We start from the raw sequence: 14,562 nt of genomic DNA on the forward strand, positions 1-14,562 counted from the left end.
CCCAAAGTGTTTAATTACATCCATCGTGCACCCCAATGTCTCTCCTGCATTTTCCAGAAATAACAGGATGTCATCGGCATACAGTGATATTTTTTCTTCCAGCCTCCCAAATTTAAATCCGACCACTCCTCTCTCAGCTCTTATTTTGGCCGCCAGGGGCTCCACTGCCACAGCAAACAATAGCGGGGACAGCGGGCACCCCTGCCTTGTGCCCCTATGTAAGTCAAACATCCCGGACCGTTCACCATTCACCTTAACTACCGCCCTTGGGGATGAGTACAATAACTTCACCCAGGCCATGAATGCGGGGCCAAATCCCATTATTTCCATGATTTTCCATAAATATTTCCATTCCACGCTATCAAATGCTTTTCTAGCGTCCAATGACATCACTATTCTCCCGCCACCATTATCAGCAGGCAGCTGCATATTAAGAAATAATCTTCTCAAGTTAACAGCCGTGGAGCGGTTGGGCATAAAGCCCGACTGGTCCTCGTGAATAACAGTATGCGCAACCCCGGTGAGCCGGGTGGCCAGGATCTTAGCGAGTACTTTGACATCCGTTGTCAACAACGATATGGGCCTATACGACTCCGCATCCATGGGGTCTTTCCCCTCCTTTGGCAGAACCACTATCACCGCTTCCTCCATTGATCTCGGTAACGCCCCCTTCACCAAAGCCTCATCAAACACAGATTTCAATTTTGGAGAAAGCAGTTCCACCAGCTCCCTGTACACCTCTCCAGGTAGACCATCAGCACCCGGTGATTTGTTATTGGGCATAGACAGAATTGCACATTCCACCTCCTCCACACTCACAGGTTCATCCAACCTCATCCTATCTTCCTCAGACAATTTAGACAGTGAGATGCCTTCCAAAAATTCCTCTACGGCCCCCTCCGTGTCCCGTACTCTTGAATTGTACAGTGCCATGTAATATTCCTTGAAGACCTCCAATATGTCCTTTGTGTCTGTCAGAGTCGTCCCCGTTTGGTCTCTCAACCTGTACACCCTGGAAGACTCCCTCTGTGCCGCAGATATCACCGCCAACAAGTGACCCACTCTCTCTCCTTCCTCAAAGAATTGGGCTTGCTGAAATGCCCTTTTCTTCTCAGCTTGCATCATGTGCAGTTTATTAACTGCCTCCTGTGCCAATTTTAGTCTATTGTGAGCTACACTCGTTGGCGCCAAAATCATGTCTGCCTCTGCCCTTGTCAAGTCATCCTTTATTTGTTGATCTGCCAATTTAGTTTTGGTCTTACACCGTGAGATCTCACTTATAAAGAGTCCCCTCGTAAATGCCTTCATAGCCTCCCACACCACTGTGGCCTCAGCACTCCCTTCATTCACTTGGAAGAAGTGCTCTAGTTCTTTGGTTATGCCACCCATATCCACCACTTTAAGCCACGTCGGGTGAAGACGCCAACCTCCCCTCTGACCCTGAGCAGATCCCACTAGAAGCGTGACAACCATAGGACTATGATCCGATAGAGTCCTCTGTAGGTATTCCACCTCCCCAACCATCCCATCCATAGCAGTATCCCCAAAAGCCAGGTCTATCCTTGACAGTGTTCCGTGTGTAGCCGAGTGACACGAGAAGGTCCTCTTACCCTCATTTCGTACTCTCCACAGATCCACCAGCCCCAGCTCCCCCACGTAGGTGCCAAATGCAGTCATTCCGTCCCGTCCAGCTTCCATACCTGCCGGACGTACTTTATCCCAGTAATCATTCATGGTGTTGTTAACATCTCCCATAATCAACATCGGAGCCTCCCCCCATCTGGCCGTCAAGTCCATTACTGCTTGAAGTTCCTTTTTAGAATAAGGTGGAGGGATATATAAAGCCACTAAAATCATTTTGTGTCCATACAATCTGCACGCAATCCATACATACTGCCCTTCACTGTCTACTTGCACTGCCAGCTCTTCATAATGAGCGTTTTTGTGTATTAGGACTGACACCCCCCTGGAGTACGAGGAATAAGTGGAATGATATGTCTTTAACATCCACCCTCTCGATAGCCAGTGCCTAGTATCTCTAGTGAGATGGGTCTCCTGTAAGCACGCAATCATAGGATCACAAGATCTGATGTGATTCAGAACTGCTGACCTCTTAATCCGGTCAGATATACCACGTACATTCCAACTTAAAATCCGAACCGTACGGTTACTCATTGTGCATTAGAAAAAACAATCCACCATCATCAAGTAACATCTTTCCATTTTGTTCCCCAGCATACCAGGTCAAACAGCATAAGCAACCCCATTTTCCCGCAAATCCAACCCATCCACCTCCCCCCCTCCCTCCCCCTCCCCTCACCCTTCTCTTGTCACTCTCTTCCCAACGTGAGAGTGGGAGCTCAAAGAACCTGAGCAACATCGTAGTATACCACATATCAACATGCGCCGTGTCCTCCTCCAGCATTGGCAGTCTCTCCACCACATAATCAATAGTATGCATAGTCCCGAACCATTAATCAAACAAATTAACTATAAAACTATAAAACGTAGATCCCAGCGGGGGTTTCTCCCCCTCCTCTGCGGTTTCGCAGAGCAATGCAGAGCCACAACCCTGTCCAGTGGTCAGGATAGCAGGGTCGTGCATTCACCGTGCCGAGTCCTCAGCTTCTCTCAATTTGCTCCGGTTCCGCTCCAACCACGAGGCGGCCTCTACCGGTGACGGGAAAAAATTGACCTTTCCAAAGGCTTCCACTCTTAATTTGGCAGGATAAATTGTAGAGTATTTCACATTCAAAGAGCGGAGCTGTTTCTTCACTTCACCATACCGTAGCCGCAGCTTTTGCACCTCAGCCGAGTAATCCGGGTATATTTCAATGCGTTTGCCCTCCAGGGTAAGATCTGTCAATTTTCTGGCCTTACGTAAGATAGTGTCCCGGTCTCTGCAGTTCAGGATTCTGGCTAACATCGTACGAGGGCCCTCTCCAGGCACTGGGGGTCTCATGGGCACTCGATGGGCACGCTCCACAGCAAACACCCTCGACAGGATATTAGACCCAAACTTTCCCAGCAGCCAGGTTTCAACAAAGGTCGTGGGGTCAGCACCCTCAGCTCTTTCAGGGATGCCCACAATACGCAAATTGTTCCTGCGTGACCGGTTTTCCAGGTCATCGTTTTAGTTAGCCACTACCGTGATCCTCTGAGTGTGCTGTTGCTGCGTCTTTTGCACTGAGGTTAAATGATCTTCTGTTACACCAACTCTGCCCTCCACCTCAGTCAATCTGGCTGTAACTTTCTGCATAGAAGCCTCAATGCCTCCCATGTCGGCTTTCAGACCGTTCACCTGCTTTGTCAGAGCAGTTAAAGCAGTCTTGCAGTATAAGACAGCCTGGAATACATCTCGCAGAGTCGGCTCTGCCTCATCTGAACTTTCAGCTGCCAGCACAGTGTCACCATCCCCCTCCTCCTGCTGTTCATTATGTAGCACAGGCACAGGCAGCTCCTCACCATCTTCCTCCTCATCTCCATGCTTCTCACTGCCTTCACTTCCTTCTTCATCTGCCTTCATGCCCCTCGCATACCTGTGCAGCCGTGCTGAAGCCTCCAGCCTCCGTGCATAGGCTGTGTTCCTCCTTCCCGCCTCTTCCTCTGTCTCGGTGCCATCTTGGGCTGAGGCACTGCTGCAGGCCCCGGCATCCTTCTGCCTTTTGCGGCCCATGTTGGACTCTCTGAGTCTGGCAGAAGCTCGCCTCTGACTCCCGAGACCCTCAGACTGCAGTTCCTGATAAGGGATTTGGCTGGTTCGGGCTCTGTGCAGGATAATTGAAGCTAATGGTGGTGGAGAGGCACTGCCACCCGACCTCTCACATCAAGAGCTAGGCCACGCCCCAGAAATAGACCATTATTAGGCTGAAAAAAAAATATCCATCAGAGAGATAGCAGAAATGTTAGGAGTGGACAAATTAACAATTTGGTACATTCTGCAAAGAGAGCACACTGGTGAGCTTGGGAACTCAAAAAGGCCTGGACAGTAAATGGAAGACAATGACAATGGAAGACAACAGTGGTGGATGATCGCAGAATCCTTTCCATGGTGAAGAAAAACCCTTTCACAACATCCACCCAAGTGAAGACTCTCCAGGATGTAGGTGTTTCAGTATCTACATCTACCATAAAGAGAAGACTTCATGAGAGCAAATACAGAGGGTTCAGAACAAGGTGTGAACCATTAATCAGCCTTAAAAAAAAAAAAGGCCATATTAGACATTGCCAAAGAAACATCTGAAGCAGCCACCCAGTTCTGTTAAAGTATTCACAGGACAGATGAAACTAAGATCAACCTGCACCAGAATGATGGGAAGAAGAAAGTCTGGAGAAGGCTTGGAACGGCTCATGATCCAAAGCACAGCACATCCTGTGTAACACATGGTGGAGGGGTGTGATGGCGCAGGCATGCATGGCTTACAATGGCACCGGGTCACTAGTGTTTATTGATGATGTGACTGAAGACAGAAGCAGACGTATGAATCCTGTGTGTACAGGGCGATACTTTCTGCTCAGATTCAACCAAATGCAGAAAGAGTTATTGGACACCGCTTCACGGGACAGATGGACAATGACCCAAAACATACTGCAAAAGCAAAGAAGTGGAATATTCTGCAATGGCCGAGTCATCACCAGATCTCAGCCCCATCGAGCAGAATTTCACATACTTAAGACAAAACGTAAGGCAGAAAGACCCACAAACAAGCAACAACTGAAGTCACTGCAGTAAAGGCGGCAAAGCATCACCAAGGAGGAAATCCAGCAATGGTGACGTCAATGGCTTCCAGACTTCAGGCCATCATTGCTGCAAAGGATTCTCTATGTATTAAACATGAACATTTTATTTATGGTAAAGTTAATTTGTCCAATTACTTTTGAGCCCCTGAAATGAGGAGGTTTGTGAAAAAATGGCTGCAGTTCCTAAACGTTTCACAGGATACTTTGGTTCAACCCCTTTAATTAAACCTGTAAGTATACACTTTAATTACATCTCAGTTCTTTCATTTTTAATCAAAAATAGTGGCCTGCAGAGCTGAAATCACGAAGCTTCATCACTGGCCAAATATTTCTGGACCTATCTGTATATATTACTGGCTATAGACAAATCTGATTGCTTAAAGGGATAGTCTCAAGTTTGAAAGTTATCCCCTTTCCATGAGATTGGGAATAACCTCTTGATCTCTGGGGGTCTGACCGATGCAGAGAAACAGGATAACTTTGCAATTTGAGAATACCCCTTTAAGACATTGCCTCCGGCCTCTTATGTAGGGGTATTTTTAAGGAAATGTGTGCAGCGTAAAAAACAATAGGGAAGGGAAGCGGCTTATTAGATCACTCAATAAGTTTTCAATGTGAGTGAATAATGAGAGCGTGGCGGTGCCGGCACGTGGGTTCTGGCTGCGGGGGACTTTCAGGATAAGTAATGTGGGGGAGTCACACCAGGTGTACACAGCCACACTGGATGGCGATTTAATTAGGAGAGCGAGGAGGATATTGCCCATCCATCATCCTGTAACTATTCATCTAGTCGCAATTTGTGCCGGAGCTTCCTGGCGCAGCCGAGGGTGGAGAGCGCGGCATTTGATTCATGGCGAGAGCATTACGTCTTAATTGCTTCTTACTGGGTTTGGAAGAGCAAGATCGTTTATGGCGTTCATTAAACACAAGGCTGTCCTCCTCCTCGGGGTGAGGGAGAGCTAATGTATTAGAGGAGACCCTGGTGTCGAATCATCAGGTGCTGGCGGCAGGCAGAGGGGACGGGGATATGAAGGTCAATGGAGGAACAGCCCGGCTGTCCAGGACTATAGCTTCTCTGGTCCTTTATTACCGAATGTCTCAGGCTGCGTTTGGACATTTCTCAAGTAACAGGAGCAGAAATGGACATGTCCAGCAGTGGAGCGAGGCTTAGCCTGTCAGGTTACAATGCCTACAGTGTAGTGGGGGGAGGATCCTGCTGCAGCAAGCTGTCTCCGACCCACAGACATGCACCAGCACTGGAGGAGGACGAAGGAGGAAGAAGAGCGCTCAAATTGTATGGATGTAGCTGTAGACAAAAGATGTGCATTCAACACCCTCCCCCAAACTATAGGACTCGGCAAGACTTACCTTTCAGCGCTGATGTACTGCGAAGGCACGGATGCACACTGGACCCCGGCCACTTGCACCCACACCTCTCTGAAGTATAAGCCAAGGTTGGCCCCAGTGATGGTCACTCTCGTCCCTCCCTCTCTGGGACCAGTGAGAGGATGAATCTGTAGGAGGACACAAGAGAAGGTTGGAGATTGCCATTGTAGCCAGTTATCTAGGGGTCTACAGGTGATAAATGGGGGTCCGACCACTGGAACCCTCACCAATGACAAATATGGGGGTCTAATATCCCCCATGTGCACTACTGCTCAACTGGCATGGGACATTGTGACCCCTGTTATTGAGGATCCCCAAGATCAGATCCCCCTGATCATACATGTGCATAGGTAATAAATGCTGTATATGGGACAACTCCTCTAAAGTGACCACACAAGTTAATGTGGGCTGATCTAGATTTAGGGTGTCCTCACTTTCCCTGATGGCATCTTTTGTATTTAGGGGAGACAAGTGGCCGCCAGTACCAGCCAAGCATGTAAATGTATGGGGGCTTGAGAGGAATAGCTGTCAGCCATAGCAGGGTAAATTTTTTGCAGCCCTTACCCTTGACTGTAGACCGAGCTGATGCGTAGGGCCTAGTAATCATCTAGGGTCGGCAGCTGCTCATGCGGGCACTCACCTTCTTGATCTGGGGGTTGGTGCACCGGGTGTTCCTCTTGCTGAGATGCATCCAGTTGGACTTGGGGCAATATTGTCGCAGCAAACACTTTGCTTCCGATACGCACCAGCCACACTCAAAACGCGAGTCAGCCTTGAGACACAGGCCGCAGCTCTCCCGCTGAGCCGGGCACTTGTATAGCAGAGCTGTGGGGGGAAGACACATGATGGGGGCGGATATGGGCGGCTGGGGGGTGTAGATCACAGACTTTTTATGCTCTTACCTTTGAACGACGCTGGTTTATCAATGTAAAAATGTCCGTCCCACACGATGGAAAAGTCGACGGACATGTCACCGAATTCGTTGCCTTCATAGGTGTACTGCGGAGGAGTTAGGGGAAGAAGAACATGATTTTGGGAAGAGGAAACCTTTGAGTACATGAACTCCATGCAGATGTGGTCTTTGCCGGATTGGATCCCATGGCCCCAGTAATGCAGAGAGACCCACGTCCAGGGGAGCAGTGCCAACTCTGTGCACATCTGCAATGCTGGGTGCCCCTACCATGGGCAAGGGCACAAACTGCAACACCACTGTACTAAACTAATGCAAAAATAGGATTTTCTTTGGATATCATCCGTGTAACCAAAAACATTTGCACCCGTGATGAACCGTGCAGGCGGTACACATAATATATATGGCGTGAAGATGCTGGGGGGTCATAAGGGGCGGCGAGGGCTCGGCGTAACAAAGGGGGACGCAGGGCGAGGTGGAAGGATGAAAGGCTCCTTACGGTCCCCTCCTGTTTCTATAGCAACGGAGGAGCTCCGTCCCTTAGCAACCTCTTGCATCTCCTTCCTTCAGAATATAACCACACCCCATCTGCCACCACGTCGGGATGGAGAGATTAACCCCTGGAATGCTGCATAATGGACATAAAAAAAAAAAAAAAAAAAAAAGAGGCCGTTTTCCTGCAGTTTAATATTGACTGGTCGCAGGTAAGAATGAAAACCCAATTTATCTACAGAGGGGGGAGGGGAAGTGCTCAGGCTTTGCCCCTTTCCGCTGCCTTCTCTTCTACAGCTACATGAATCCATGACCCGCACAGAGCGTAACCGTAAACCCTGCCCAGGCGTGCGCTATCTGGGGGTCAAGGACGCATGGCGTTGGTACACAGCGCCGCCATCTGGTACAATTCCAGGGGGTCATACCAGCGTCTCTGGAGGCAGATGTTTTAGGGAAACAATCAGCAGATAGTGACCCAATAACTCACTGCAGAAGGAGGATATATAAATGGACACAATTCTGCAGAAATACAACGCAGATAAGTTTAGTTTCAGAAGGAGATAAGCTGCTGGGGGTCTCGCCTTCCAAACCCCCGCTCTTCCCCTCCAAGTGGTGCCCAGCGATCTCATTGCTTCTTTTTGCAGCAGGGACAGGCATGTTACCACTACAACCAATCAGTGGTTGCAGCCGTGATCCTACGTCAGTGATTGCTGCAGCGGTGACACATTTGTACAATCAGGACATGACTTACAGGGCCAGTGTATGTGGTGTACATCTCCTGCTTGTGGTCATATTTTACTGGGGTGATGATCTGTGTAGTGGGTGATTATCAGGTGCTCATATAGTGCGGTGCGCGGACGTTCGGCGTGCCCTCGCCAGTGCGAGGACGTTCGGCATGCTCATATAGTGTGGTGCGCGGACATTCGGCGTACCCTCGCCAGTGTGTGACTGTTCGCTGTGCACCCAGACATGTCATCGAAATCCCCAGTAGTTTTCTGTGAATTTTATACTTTCATAGAGTGGAAAAAGCCATGTCTGAGTTCGAGCACCACCATTACAGCACCCATATAGATGTATGGGGGGTGCACACTGGGCTCGGTGGACACTGTGCGCTGCGCACTTACCGAGGTGTTCTGACACTGCACGCTGCTGCTATTGAAGCGCACGGCGGGGACACGCTGAATCTTGCCCTCAATGTTGAAGATGCACTCGTAGTTCTTCTGGCCGGACTGCGGTTGCGGGAGATTCTTCGCTTTCAGAGTGATCGGTTGCACCACGCCAACTGGTATCAGGATCTCGCCGGTGGGGATAATCTCGGGGCAACCCTACAAGATGGAGAAGAGTGAGAACGGTGAGATCAGACTCATGTTCCCTTATCTGGTATCAGGTTTGGAGCATGAGGGGAGAAAGCTGCTGACAGACACCTCGAGCTTATCTCTCTTCATAATAAAGGATGGGGCATGCTGAAAGGCAACATGACCAACCCTTTTTTTCCCCAGACACGGACCACTCCCAATATATGGAGATATCTACATGATTATCCGACATGTATTCACTGCATATGGCCACCTTCTGCGTAGAAGAGAGAGGTGGGGAAGGGGACCCAGGAGCTGCTAAGTATCAATGGGCCCTGTATCCTCTCCATCCATCTGTATCCCATAGTGTGAAGCTGCTGGGATCTCGCGCTCGTCTGCGGCAGGACACAGAGGACAGATATGATGATGTCACTGGAATAAATCATGGGGCATAAGAGCCGGAGTGCCGCTACTTGCTTTTAGGTTTTATGGCATTTCCGTATAAATCTGAGCTTGTTGCCACTTATCCTGGCAGCACATAAACGTGAAGGGCATATTTATGGCACGGATTGAGCGGAATTACGATCAATATGGCACGGGGAAAAAAGTGAGATATTCCTTTCCTAATTAACCACTACCTTAATCAAGTGGGGTAGAGAGGAAGAGTCAGCAGGAAGACAACCACCCCCATCATATATCTGCCCATGACATCTTCATTTCTTATAGGGACCAAAAACATCCCGTCTGTAGGGGTCCCCAGTGATTCAGACACTGGGGGGTGTCCCCGATAGTGAGGAGGGGCTCTTCGCTATGGTGTGGACAGAAACAGCCGAGCGCGCTTCTGACATAACAGTGTAATAATCACATTAATTTCTCTGTTTTTTGCACGCTCCATTAACCTCCCCCCCTCATGAACAGGATATGCCGGACCCCCTAATAGCAATGTAGCCGGCGCAGCAATATCCCACATCACACGTAATAACCGTATTATTGCTACATGGTTGCGTTCATACTTGTAAGTGATTTCAGACACTTCCTTCCATGTCCCCCACCACTACCCTCTCCTCCTGAAGCCCCCAGGAGATAGGCAGAGAAGGATGAGGGGCCGCGTGCCTCCTACCTACTTACGGCTAGATGCTCAGGAAGGATCCTGTTACCATGGAAACACGTCCCCTCATCTGCTGCGCCGAGCCAATCTGCACGGGTTAGATCTAGGCTAGGGCTGCGTGTATGCAAATCTATCTCCTGCTATGGGGAAAGGATGTACACAAATATGGATCAGACCGCGCATCTGTGCGCACAAGCCCACATTAACCCCTCCGTGCTGGAACATGACCGCTTTATTTCCTGTTCTCGTGCAAAATCTGATTGGCGGGCGATATCACCCCCATATGCCGCTACCGGTCATGCAGGGCTGAGGTCACCCAACTTTCCAAGATTCCTGATAGCTAATTTGCTCCGATACAAGAGTGGCGGATGCAGATCTGCTGGGCAGTAGGGGCTGTAAAGGCGGATACATTGGTTCCCAGAAAGGAATATTAGGAAGATGCAATTTAAGCAATTATCTAGTATATTAAATAAGAGCAAGGGTTAATCCTTTGCTCTTGCTCCAGCAGAACGTGCGCCAGCAGTTGGCAGGATCTGGATTTCTTGCGCGGTGCTGGGTTCTGTATATAGGCGGTATGTATATAGCATTGTTCAGCAGCGAATGACACCCTTCCCGAGGTGTGAGGAAATGGGGAGTCAGGCGCTCATGATTAAACACGTCGCCCCTCCGCCCCCTGACACTTTGCACTGTGTGAATCTCGCACTCACACCAGCGCTTGGCACTAGAACTTGCTGACAAGGTATACGGGGTGGAGGGCGCGGAGAGACGAGACATGGAGGAGTCGGTGCACGGTGCAATACGACCCCCGCCAACCAATAGACCCCGTACATACCTCCGTGTTATTGACTCGTCCCTCCAAGAAGAAGCACTCGTCAGCGTTGTGCGTACAGATGTGACGGTATTTGCACCAGTGACAGGGGTACGGGCTGCTCACGCAGGACAGGCACCTGCAGACAAAAACAAACATACAACTCATCATACAGAAGTGGTCATTTATGTAAACTCCATAAAAAATCAAAATAAATACAGAAATCAGATCTTTCTGCTGAGCGGCAGTATAAAGCAAGGGGGACAGAGCTCCACTGATTGGTCAGTATGTACTGATCAGTATTCTGTTCAGTTACTTGGGATGGAAGTATGTAATGAGTTAATGATTGGTGTGGAGACCACTGATCCGGGGAATGATTTTTTTCCCTGTACACTGTGGACCCCTTTATCTTTAGGATCTACGAGGTCCCACCAGGGCGAATCACTTGGGAATACGCCTTCGAAATGTGCTGCCCATTGACACCAGCAGTGTGTCTTGCAATCCTTGGCTCCCTTTACTTGCTCCCTGCCCCTCTTCTTTATTGCCCTGGCGCCTGCCATGTTTCCCTCGGATGCTAATCGTTGTAGTTGCGGCTTCTATTTTCGGAACCTACAGACGGTTTAGCGCCATTAACAATTCAGCAACAGAACGGGGATGAGAAAGAAAAAAAAAAAAAAGACGGCGAGGAGGCTGCAGCTCTGCGCACGGGTTACTACTAATTAAAACTCCTGCTTATCGCCTGATGATGCAGCCTGACTTCACACCGCCAGGAGGAAGCAATTGGGAGGATAATCAGCACCAGCGCCGTCTTTTGCTTCATTGACTTGCTATTTTAAGATCTCTGCTTGCTGTCAGTAAAACCTAAAAATTGAGAAAAGACCTCATACATCTCACCATTGAGGGCTCGCTACAACTGAGAATAGACCCCATACACCTCACCATTGAGGGCTCGCTACAACTGAGAATAGACCCCATACACCTCACCATTGAGGGCTCGCTACAACTGAGAATAGACCCCATACACCTCACCATTGAGGGCTCGCTACAACTGAGAATAGACCCCATACATCTCACCATTGAGGGCTCGCTACAACTGAGAATAGACCCCATACACCTCACCATTGAGGGCTCGCTACAACTGAGAATAGACCCCATACATCTCACCATTGAGGGCTCGCTACAACTGAGAATAGACCTCATACATCTCACCATTGAGGGCTCGCTACAACTGAGAATAGACCTCATACATTTCACCATTGAGGGCACGCTACAACTGAGAAAAGATCTCATATCTCACCATTGAGGGCTCGCTACAACTGAGCATAGACCCCATACATCTCACCATTGAGGGCTCGCTACAACTGAGAATAGACCTCATACACCTCAACATTGAGGGCTCGCTACAACTGAGAATAGACCCCATACACCTCAACATTGAGGGCTCGCTACAACTGAGAATAGACCCCATACACCTCAACATTGAGGGCTCGCTACAACTGAGAAAAGACCCCATACACCTCACCATTGATGGCTCACTACAACTGAGAATAGACCTCATACATTTCACCATTGAGGGCACGCTACAACTGAGAAAAGATCTCATATCTCACCATTGAGGGCTCGCTACAACTGAGCATAGACCCCATACATCTCACCATTGAGGGCTCGCTACAACTGAGAATAGACCCCATACACCTCAACATTGAGGGCTCGCTACAACTGAGAATAGACCCCATACACCTCAACATTGAGGGCTCGCTACAACTGAGAAAAGACCCCATACACCTCACCATTGATGGCTCGCTACAACTGAGAATAGACCCCATACACCTCACCATTGAGGGCTCGCTACAACTGAGAAAAGACCTCATACATCTCACCATTGAGGGCTCGCTACAACTGAGAATAGACCCCATACACCTCAACATTGAGGGCTCGCTACAACTGAGAATAGACCCCATACACCTCAACATTGAGGGCTCGCTACAACTGAGAAAAGACCCCATACACCTCACCATTGATGGCTCGCTACAACTGAGAATAGACCCCATACACCTCACCATTGAGGGCTCGCTACAACTGAGAAAAGACCTCATACATCTCACCATTGAGGGCTCGCTACAACTGAGAATAGACCCCATACACCTCAACATTGAGGGCTCGCTACAACTGAGAATAGACCCCATACACCTCAACATTGAGGGCTCGCTACAACTGAGAATAGACCCCATACACCTCACCATTGAGGGCTCGCTACAACTGAGAATAGACCCCATACACCTCACCATTGATGGCTCGCTACAACTGAGAAAAGATCTCATATATCTCACCATTGAGGGCTCGCTACAACGGAGCATAGACCCCATACAGCTCACCATTGAGGGCTCGCTACAACTGAGCATAGACCCCATACATCTCACCATTGAGGGCTCGCTACAACTGAGAAAAGATCTCATATCTCACCATTGAGGGCTCGCTACAACTGAGAAAAGATCTCATATCTCACCATTGAGGGCTCGCTACAACTGAGCATAGACCCCATACATCTCACCACTGAGGGCTCGCTACAACTGAGAATAGACCTCATACATCTCACCATTGAGGGCTCACTACAACTGAGAATAGACCTCATACATCTCACCATTGAGGGCTCGCTACAACTGAGAAAAGATCTCATATCTCACCATTGAGGGCTCGCTACAACTGAGAATAGACCCCATACACCTCAACATTGAGGGCTCGCTACAACTGAGAATAGACCCCATACACCTCAACATTGAGGGCTCGCTACAACTGAGAAAAGACCCCATACACATCACCATTGATGGCTCGCTACAACTGAGAAAAGATCTCATATATCTCACCATTGAGGGCTCGCTACAACTGAGCATAGACCCCATACAGCTCACCATTGAGGGCTCGCTACAACTGAGAATAGACCTCATACATCTCACCACTGAGGGCTCGCTACAACTGAGAATAGACCTCATACATCTCACCATTGAGGGCTCACTACAACTGAGAATAGACCTCATACATCTCACCATTGAGGGCTCGCTACAACTGAGAAAAGATCTCATATCTCACCATTGAGGGCTCGCTACAACTGAGCATAGACCCCATACATCTCACCATTGAGGGCTCGCTACAACTGAGAAAAGACCCCATACACCTCACCATTGATAGCTTGCTACAACTGAGAATAGACCCCATACACCTCAACATTGAGGGCTCGCTACAACTGAGAAAAGACCCCATACACCTCACCATTGATAGCTCGCTACAACTGAGAATAGACCCCATACACCTCACCATTGAGGGCTCGCTACAACTGAGAAAAGACCTCATACATCTCACCATTGAGGGCTCGCTACAACTGAGAATAGACCCCATACACCTCAACATTGAGGGCTCGCTACAACTGAGAAAAGATCTCATATCTCACCATTGAGGGCTCGCTACAACTAAGAATAGACCTCATACATCTCACCATTGAGGGCTCGCTACAACTGAGAAAAGATCTCATATCTCACCATTGAGGGCTCGCTACAACTGAGCATAGACCCCATACATCTCAACATTGAGGGCTCGCTACAACTGAGAATAGACCTCATACATCTCACCATTGAGGGCTCACTACAACTGAGAATAAACCTCATACATCTCACCATTGAGGGCTCGCTACAACTGAGAAAAGATCTCATATCTCACCATTGAGGGCTCGCTACAACTGAGCATAGACACCATACATCTCACCATTGAGGGCTCGCTACAACTGAGAATAGACCCCATACACCTCAACATTGAGGGCTCGCTACAACTG

General features: G+C 48.9%; 1 protein-coding gene across 3 annotated transcripts in view; it reads right to left on the reverse strand.

Annotated features, from left to right (window-relative positions):
• Window positions 1-14,562, reverse strand: part of PLXNA3 (plexin A3) — a 114,229-nt gene that overhangs the window by 23,076 nt on the left and 76,591 nt on the right. For all 3 annotated transcript variants that reach the window (XM_073640350.1, XM_073640348.1, XM_073640349.1), the window contains exons 9-13: window positions 10,764-10,878; window positions 8,653-8,853; window positions 7,029-7,125; window positions 6,767-6,951; window positions 6,109-6,254 (exon numbers count right to left, since the gene is read on the reverse strand). In XM_073640350.1, the coding sequence (XP_073496451.1) occupies window positions 6,109-6,254; window positions 6,767-6,951; window positions 7,029-7,125; window positions 8,653-8,853; window positions 10,764-10,878 (744 nt within the window). The remainder of the gene's footprint in view (window positions 1-6,108; window positions 6,255-6,766; window positions 6,952-7,028; window positions 7,126-8,652; window positions 8,854-10,763; window positions 10,879-14,562) is intronic.

This window comes from Phyllobates terribilis, unplaced genomic scaffold (genome assembly GCF_046119375.1).
Source record: "Phyllobates terribilis strain yellow unplaced genomic scaffold, ASM4611937v1 Scaffold_7__3_contigs__length_470593459, whole genome shotgun sequence".
NCBI classification, from domain to species: domain Eukaryota; kingdom Metazoa; phylum Chordata; class Amphibia; order Anura; family Dendrobatidae; genus Phyllobates; species Phyllobates terribilis.